At 46.7% G+C, this 9354-nt stretch overlaps 1 protein-coding gene across 2 annotated transcripts; it reads left to right on the top strand.

The window, feature by feature from the left end:
* The first annotated feature begins 1232 nt into the window (after window positions 1–1232).
* On the top strand, window positions 1233–8421 carry LOC105894414 (tripartite motif-containing protein 16-like). 2 transcript variants are annotated; one of them, XM_012820935.3, is made up of 7 exons: window positions 1233–1657; window positions 2389–3011; window positions 3930–4025; window positions 5315–5548; window positions 6008–6167; window positions 6517–6570; window positions 6885–8421. In XM_012820935.3, the coding sequence occupies exons 2-7, from the start codon at window positions 2421–2423 to the stop codon at window positions 7433–7435; spliced, it is 1686 nt and encodes a 561-aa protein (XP_012676389.2). In that variant the 5' UTR covers window positions 1233–1657; window positions 2389–2420; the 3' UTR covers window positions 7436–8421. The 2 variants fall into 2 exon arrangements, with proteins under 2 accessions (XP_012676389.2, XP_012676388.2); XM_012820934.3 differs by having other exon boundaries at window positions 1234–1657; window positions 2353–3011.
* The last annotated feature ends 933 nt before the right edge of the window (window positions 8422–9354 follow it).

The following is a 9354-nucleotide window of genomic DNA, read 5'->3' on the forward strand; positions in this document are numbered from 1 at the left end:
CTCTCTCTCTCTCTCTCTCTCTATCTTTATCTTTGTTGTTTTTGTCTTTAAACATCCTGATGTCTGATAAGCCAATAATATGATGCACTTACTCTACACAGATTCTGTCGTGACAAATATGAAATTATTTATAAAAATGAAATATGAACAATTTTGTATTTCTTTCCCTCCATGTCCATGTTTCCTATCCTTGTGCCCTTCCCCCACCCTCTGTCTCTCTGTCTGGACCCCCCACCCGCATCATTAAAACTCTTTGATGGCTGAAGTCTGTTTATGGACTGTGTCATAAAAGTGCTCTCTGTCCAACAGCTCTGCGCCATAGCAGTACTCAAGCCTCCTTTGCCTACACATTTAAAACCCAGAGGTGTCACTCAGGAGAAAGTGTGTGTATTCATTAGTTTGTTTATGTGTATTCCACTCTGTATGTGTGTGTGTGTGTGTGTGTGTGTGTGTGTGTGTGTGTGTGTGTGTGTGTGTGTGTGTGTGTGTGTGTGTGTGTGTGTGTGTGTGTGTGTGTGTGTGTGAGTGTGTGTTTGTGTGTCTTGTGTGTTATCAGAGTGTTTTGTTCCTAGGCATCTTCAAGACCAATGTGATATTGTGATCATGAATTACACATCCAACCTCTTCAATCAATGATCAATCATCTTTAAATGTAAATGTATATAAACAATATAGTGTGTAAGCATAACCCTTGCATTGGTACAGAGGGCTTGGTGCAGATGAAATTCTGTGGTTAAAGGCACAGCCCGCAATTCTTATCCCATACAGTTTTTGTCAAATTCAGCTAATTGCTTTTTACAGTCCTCTAGCTCTCCGTTCCGTGTTTGCGGTCAAAAAACCTCTGGTGTTCATACGCAGACCTGTAAATGGGAAAGCAACATAGCGGCTCGGACCGAGACGAAAACAATCCCAGCCAATCAACACACGTGCTTCAGCAAAACAAAAGGAGAGGTGTAATTTAATTGGCTGTTGAGCTCAAATATCAAGAAACTTTCGCAAAACCTAATCGTGGACTGTATCTGTAAATCCTCCTCTTTGTTGTTTACATTTTGTTTACAATTGTAAATATAATACGGAGTTTTATAATTTCACTGAGTCGTCAACCCAAAGAAGACACAGAGTTGTGTATTGTCCAGAGATATGTGCCGGCCCGGCAGGGCGGGGCAGAAAGGCAGGCTTGACCGATTCCAATACATGTTCTAGTCGAGCAACCTCCCGGCATTTCACATAAAAGCTAATGGAGCGCAACTTGTTTATTGCGCCGGCCCGGCCATAGCGTAAACGCCAGGATGTAGACACACTGCACCGGGTCACCTTAAGGAACGGTCAGTGTCATTCGCGTGCAGTTATCTGAATGCGTTGTTATTGCTGTCTGAAAATAGTGGAGAGACTGTAGCTGTGGCGATGTCACCGATGGCAGCAAGACTGGTTTTAGATTAGTAAATGGGATTTGTTTATTTTGTTTGTGTAATTCCCGGCGGCAACGCGCTGGGCGGGGTCCGTGCGTCCGTGCCGCTGTCACTGCGTGGTCGGGCGACCCCTGCAACTTATCAGGGGTTTTCCGCCGGTGCAACGATAAGCACCTGATAACATCAAGAAGTGGCGAATCAACACTACCTTCGCGTGCACAGCTGTGTCTCTGTTCTTCAAGGAAGCGGTATGTATGTATGGAACGGTCTTAACTTTATTAGGTAAAAGAGTTGTTAGCCGACTAACAAGCGTCACTGCACACTGGATCCTACGGAGCTTCTGTTGTGCTGTGTTCTGTTGTGGCGTGTGAAATACAGACTGTGTGACATGCGTACACAACCTGAAGTAAGCATTTCGGGTAGCCTACTGTCACTGGTCAAGTGATGCAAATGTTATGGTTACGAGCACATTACATAGGCTACATACTCGCACACACACACACACACACACACACAAACATACATGCGTGCACGCTCTGGTCAGGGTGCGGCTTGACAGGATTCAGTGCATAGAATTAGAAACAGCCTTCTAAGGTTCTGTGTCACTGTTCCTCAGAGGTGAAGTATTTGTCCTCTCGGCGCAGGATGTCTGCAGGATTACAGTTAGTTTCACAGCACCTGGCTGAATGGATGTCAGAGAGAGTGATGTTGCTTTAATGAAACTCCCATATTGAAAAGCCACTCCTCTTCGATGGTGGCTCAGAGCTGCCGAGGAAATGAAACCGTCTGCCCTCTCTCTCTCTCCCTCTCTCTCTCCCCCTCTCTCTCCCTCTCTCCTCTCTCTCTCTCTCTCTCTCTCTCTCTCTCTCTCTCCCCTCTCTCTCTCTCTCTCTCCCTCTCGCTCTCTCTCTCTCTCTCTCCCTCTCTCTCTCTCCATCTCCAGCGTTTCTCTGTCCCCCTTTTACTTTCTCTGTTTCAGTGAGGGTTTCTGCATTCCTTAAAAAAAAAAAAATGGCGGAGGCTTTAATAGCCGTGGCCCAGGACCAGTTCAGCTGTCCGGTGTGTCTGGATCTGCTGCGGGACCCCGTCACCCTCCCCTGCGGACACAGCTACTGCACCGGCTGCATCAAGGGCTGCTGGGACCAGGAGGACCAGCGAGGGGTGTACAGCTGCCCCCAGTGCAGGCAGACGTTCTCCCCGCGGCCCGTGCTGGGCAGGAACGCCATGCTGGCCGAGGTGGTGGAGAAGCTGAAGCACACAGGGGAGCAGGCCTCGAACCCGGCGCTGGCGGTGGCCGGCCCGGACGACGTGGAGTGCGGCGTGTGCCACGGCAACAAGCTCAAGGCGGTGCGGTCCTGCCTGGTGTGCCTGGACTCCTACTGCCAGAGCCACTTCAACTGCCACGAGGAGCTGCACGCGGCCAAGAGGCACCAGCTGGTGGACGCCTGCGCCCAGCTCCAGGACAAGATCTGCCAGGAGCACGACAAGCTGCTGGAGGTGTTCTGCCGCACGGACCAGCAGGTCATCTGCCTGCAGTGTGTCATGGACACACACAACGGTCACAAGACCGTGTCGGCTGCCAACGAGAGAACTGAGAAACAGGTAAGCAGGAGTGCGCTCGTGTCTCTGCGTGCCCATGATGTGTGTTGGTACGTATTTGTACGTCATATTCATCCTTAGAAGCTTTATTATCCTAGGAAAAGATATTTCAGGAGACGGGATGTCATAACAGGCTATATATGAGAGCACTACAGTAGAAGGAGTGGGTTAGTAACCACAGTCATATGTTAATATGAATTTGTAAGCGGTCAAATTGGTCACCTGGTCACACATTCTAAGATCTTTTAGGTTTCTTTGCAGTTAGAACCCATTAAATGGTTATTTGTAGGTATCCTTCACAGATATTGTTTTTTTCTTTTTTAACTTTGAGGGGGTTAAATAGCTTAAAACATTCCAGGCAACCAATTGGAAAGTGTTTGTGTGTAAACATGTAGCTCAAGCAAAGAGCTCATACATAACCGCCCACTGCCGGAATTCCAGATGACCACCCACATTATGAACATCGTGAGGGAATATATTTCAATATATTTTCCCACATTTTCAAGTCCTTGAAATATTGTTTTGGAAAAGTATGTGAAGATCAGTGGGATTTTCCAGGAACCTGAAGTCAATGGTCAGATTTCAGCTGCATGCAGTGATTGTTCTCTGTGTTATTATTGTGTGATTATTAAGTATTCAAGCACTGACGCACTGCCTCCTCCCAAAGCCTCCTCCCTTTGTAAACAGGTGAAAGTGAAGTGAAAAACAGTGATTGTTTTCTTCGTTATACATGTATAATACTTACACTTGGTTAGAGTTCATCATTTTAAAAATGGGATTAGCTCTTTTCCTTACATGAGGCCCTTTTATGGTAATGTTTAATGTAGTTAATAGCTTGTGCTGGGCGCAGGTTCTTCACATAGGTGGTGTGGGTGTGGGAATGTGTGTCCCCTGAAGTGTCCATTTGTGTGGATTTAACAGAAGCAACTTGGAAAGAAACAGCAGAAGTCCAGACATCACCTGAAAGAGCGGGAGGAGAAGGTGGACGAGCTGAAGGACGCCATGGGCTCTCTTAAAGTAAGCGTGACGAAGGAGGGCTTTAGTTGACCTGTTTCTGTGAGCAACACTGTTTCACACAGCAACTGAACACCGTGTCACTGCGCTGTAGAGAGGGTCAACTCAATAAACCAAATTTAAGTCAAGAACTAAACTCAAATGAAACAAATCTGCACAGGATAGAAATATCCAAGTGATTGGAGAGATTGCCAAGGATCCCCGGCGGTATGAAGCAATGCCATGTAAGACTTCTAGACTTCTCAGCCGTGTACTTTAAAAGAGGTGAATGCCGTGTTATGTAAGACTTCTAGACTGTGTACTTTAAAAGAGGTGAATGCCGTGTAAGACTTCTAGACTTCTCCTCAGCGTACTTTAAAAGAAGTGAATGCCGTGTAAGACTTCTAGACTTCTGAGCAGAGTACTTTAAAAGAGGTGAATGCCATGTAAGACATTTTGGACTTCTCTGCTGCATACTTTAAAAGAGGTGAATGTACACAGCAGTGCTGAGATGCAGTAAAAAAAACTGCCTGGTGCAGAGAAATCTTCACTGCGGAGTGTGTGATGCAGTCAAGGGAGTGATGCATGTCTGGTCTGTGTAAAGGGTTGAGCTCCTTTTTGCATTTTGTGTGTGTGTGTGTGTGTGTGTGTGTGTGTGTGTGTGTGTGTGTGTGTGTGTGTGTGTGTGTGTGTGTGTGTGTGTGTGTGTGTGTGTGTGTGTGTGTGTGTGTGTGTGTGTGTGAGAGAGAGAGAGAGAGAGGGAGGAAGATGCAGTGAAATCCAAGTTTCTCAGTCCAGCCTTTGTTATGTCGAGAGAATAGAGCTCTTCAGTGCAGTGCTTTTGCAACACAGGGAGAGCTAAGCTTCTGTCAGCAGTGTGTGTGTGTGTGTGTGTGTGTGATGCAGAACTGAATTCATCTCCACTTTGCAGTTATGCCGACCGAATTGGGTTCTTGGACACAGCATGTGGAAGATAAGAGTTCCTTGATGCACAGTGTTCTCGAGAAGTGAAACTTACCTATACCCCTCCTTTTCTATTCTCTTCCTCTCCTCCTCTCTTCTGTTTTCCTTCCATCCTCTCCCTCTCCTCCTTCTTTGCTCCTCTCCTCTCCTCCCCTCTCCTCTCCTCATCTCTCCTCCTTTTTTTCTCTCTTTCCCCTATCCTCTTTGCTCCTCTCCTCTCCTCCCCTCTCCTCTCCTCATCTCTTCTCCCCTATCCTCTTTGCTCCTCTCCTCTCCTCCCCTCTCCTCTCCTCCTTCTTTTCTCTCCTCTCGTCTTTGCTCCTCTCCTCTCCTTTCCTCTCCCCGTGAAGGCCTCCACGGGCACCGCGCTCAGCTTCAGCGAGCGCATCTTCAGCGAGCTGCTGGTGTCCGTCGAGAAGCGGCGCTCCAAGCTGGAGGAGCTGATCCTGGCCCAGGAGCGCGGGGAGCTGCGGAAGGCCGAGGGGCTCCTGGAGCGGCTGGAGGGGGAGATTGGAGAGCTGCGCAGGAGAGACTCCGAGCTGGACCAGCTCTCACAGACCCAGGACCATGTCCAGTTCCTCCAGGTATTACTGTATGAGAGCACTGATACCTGGAAGAGTTGGTTTTGCTGGAGTGCCATTCAATCGGCCCTTTGCCTTGTTTTCATTCAATCTGCCCCTTAACCTTTCCTCCTCCAACTAGCAGCAATAAGTATAGAGTATACTTAAAATAGAAGAATAGTATACTTTTACACTTAATGTACTCCTAAAGGTCCGCTGTATATATGTACTTAATGTAATATAATGTAATATATATGTTCTTAATGTAATATAATGTAATATATATATTAACTTAGTGTAATATAAACAGATACGTGAAAAAGAGTGCAGTTGTTGTCCAGTGGACCTTTCTGAATTTAGTAGTTTCATTCCGTATTTGTCCTTCTGTTTTTCTTCCATTTGCTTGTATTATTTGTTGTGCGTGTGCGTGTGTGTGCGTGTGCGTGTGCGCTTGCGTGTGTGTGCGTGTGTCCGTGTCTGTAGAGGTTCCAGTCTCTAAGTTCCTGTCCAGTACTCGAGGAACTCCCCAACACAACTATCAGTTCCATGTTGCCCGTTCAGGACCTTTTAAGGGCAGCCAATGAAGTCAAAATGAGGACAGAAGATTTACTGATTAAGCAGATAGACAAGATATCACTCTATGGTATGCATCAGAACTCCTCACTGGGGCAAGGTCACACACACACACACACACACACACACACACACACATATATATATATACTGTATATATATATACATATATATATATATACAGTATAACTCCATATCCACTACTCACCAAACTATTAATGTGCTGCTAGAATGTTGAGTGTTTAGATGAAGTGGTTTGGGACATACTGATAATGACTGGAGTGTCTTTAGTTTACAGATTATCTCTATTACAAATGATCTCATTGAGTACCTGAATCTGAAAGGAGAGAATAGATCAATATTGAAGTTTGATTTTGAGGTAATGTGTTCTATCGCTTCATTCATTCCTATCTCCTCAGAGCCTCAGGTTGAACCAGCTGCCGAGCCAAAGACCAGAGATGAGTTCCTACTATGTAAGAGCATGAATACCACACCAAGCTAGATATTGACATGAAAATGAACTGGTTTCCTTTGGTCATAGTGAAGAATTGACAGATATTTTCAAGTTCAAAATGATATATTTAGCTTAGTAATGAGTCCTGAATTAGGAAGGAACTAGTGTGTTTTCAAAGTATTGAAGTATTAAGGAATTGTAAATGTGTCATGTTGATTGTACTCTTGTCAAAACCCAGATGACCAAAAGAAAAAGAAAACGAACTGGTTTACTACAAGTACCAGTGACTTTTAGTGTTGATGATAAGCAAGGGTTTTCTCTGAATTCCATCAGATTTCTGTCAGCTAACGCTGGATCCCAATACGGCTTACAAGCGTCTGAGCCTGACCGAGGGCAACCTGGAGGCTACATCCACCAATCAGGACCAGGCTCAGCCGGACCACCCCGAGCGCTTCGACCACCGGCCGCAGGTGCTGTGCCGCGGGGCCGTGAGCAGCCGGGCCTACTGGGAGTTTGAGTGGACGGGGAAGTGCGGCGTGGAGGCCGTGGTGTCCTACAAGGGCATCAGCAGGAAGGGCCTGGGCAACGAGTGTCTGTTCGGCTTCAACGACCAGTCCTGGTGCTTCATCTGTGCGCCGGCCCGGCACATCTTCTGGCACGACTCGGTGAAGGCTGAGCTGCCGGGGCCCGGCTCCACGAGGGTGGGGGTGTATCTGGACCCGCCGGCGGGGCTACTGGCCTTCTACCGCGTCAGCGACCCCACGACCTCTGACCCCACGATGACCCTCCTCCACAGGGTCCACACCACCTTTACCCAGCCTCTGTATCCCGGGTTTGGGTTTGGACTCGGGGCCAGCGTCAGGATCTGCTGCCTGAAGGAATAAACAAGACCCTTGATGCAGCCAAAAACACAAGACCCTTGACACAAATTCTCTTCCATCCAGCAGGTTCTCCAACAAGCCATTTTTTTTGTTTAGTCTGCAAAAAGCACATAAAACTGTCGAACGGCTGTGGAGATATTATTTAAATGATGTAATTGTAATTATACAACCAATTAAAGCATTCTTCAAGCTGTGAATAGGGGGGGGAGGGAGAGACTGCAAAACGTTTGCTGCAGTAGTTCTGAGACTCTTGGGCAAGGGGTCTAACACACCAACCAGTTGGAATATTTATGAAAAACAAGAACCTAGGATGACCAAAGACTCTATTGGTTGCTCTGGCACATATGGAAGACTGTCTGAATGGGAACTCAGTGCACAACAGCACCAAGTAAACCAGAGTTGAAGCTGCACTGATTGAAGTAAACCAGAGTTAAAGCTGCACTGAATGAAGTAAACCAGAGTTAAAGCTGCACTGATTGGTTTACTCCAGAGTTAAAGCTGCACTGATTGAAGTAAACCAGAGTTAAAGCTGCACTGATTGGAGTAAACCAGAGTTAAAGCTGCACTGATTGGAGTAAACCAGAGTTAAAGCTGCACTGATTGGAGTAAACCAGAGTTAAAGCTGCACTGAATCTGAACCCTCACCCCGTACCTGCTGTTCCTGCTGTTCCTGTCTTCTCTGGTTCCCATTGTCTTGCTGCTCAGGCTGATGAAACGCCTCTAAGATCCTCGTGATTCCTCATCTGCTGTAATATGCCACACCTGTCTCTGGTGCCATGTGTAATATGCCATACCTGTCGTCTCTGGTGCCATGTGTAATATGCCACACCTGTCTCTGGTGCCATGTGTAATATGCCATAGCTGTCTCTGGTGCCATGTGTGAATTAATTATCACTAATGTCTAGTTACTCTAACTCACCAGCATTCTGTCACAAACATCTGATGCCAATTAAAAAAATGCAATATTTGGCTCTGCCTGGCCCGCTGAAATTCTCTTTGTTAAGTTTGAAAATAAACATATGAAGTAGTATAGTATATAAAAATAGTATGCAAAAGGCTTTTGCCTGTTTGCCCATACAGTGTGTGTAGTCTAACCTCCATAAGCCTTCACAACCATTCACAATAGGCGCACACACACACACACACACACACACACACACACACACACACACACACACACAGAGCCACCAGCCACCAATGTCCTCATTCACACACTCTGTTGTACAGTTTACCCTATCTGCAGTCAAGTTATCACACTCTCTCTCTCACACACACACACACACATACACAGAGAGAGTCCTCATTCACACACTCTGTTGTACAGTTTACCCTATCTGCAGTCAAGTTCTCACACTCTCAACTTGCCCTTCACAGCTTTCTCTTCCTGCCCCCCTTTAAGTAAACACACACCTACTCCTCTCATCTCTCCCCCTTTAAGTAAACACACTCCTACTCGTCTCTCCTCTCATCCCCTCACTCCTCCCTGCTCCCTCCCTTCTCCCTCATCTTTCACTCCCCCACTCCTCCCCTCACTGCTGGCCTTCTGTCAGTGTGTGTGTGTGTGTGTGTGTGTGTGTGTGTGTCACTGCTGGCCTGTTCTCCAACAGCACATGCTGCACTTGGCCCCTGGAGGAAATTGCGGAGCACCTCACATCAGACATGTCGTATAACTATAAACTGCCTCCAATGAGTTTATGTGTGTGTGGTGAGTGTGTGTGTGGCAACTGAATGGCTAGTTAGTTCCAATCCGCAACTGCTTCACTTTTGAGGTTTCCAGAAAGCTGCTCTCCCACACACTGCTGTCCTGCCCCAGACACTTAAAGTAGACACTTCTGTTCTGATCTCCTATCTGTCAGACTAGAAGGGCAATGCGCGTCATTGAGTGGGAGTGTGCTTATCTTACACAAAGTGTAGACTGCATG

This window comes from Clupea harengus, chromosome 7 (genome assembly GCF_900700415.2).
Source record: "Clupea harengus chromosome 7, Ch_v2.0.2, whole genome shotgun sequence".
NCBI classification, from domain to species: domain Eukaryota; kingdom Metazoa; phylum Chordata; class Actinopteri; order Clupeiformes; family Clupeidae; genus Clupea; species Clupea harengus.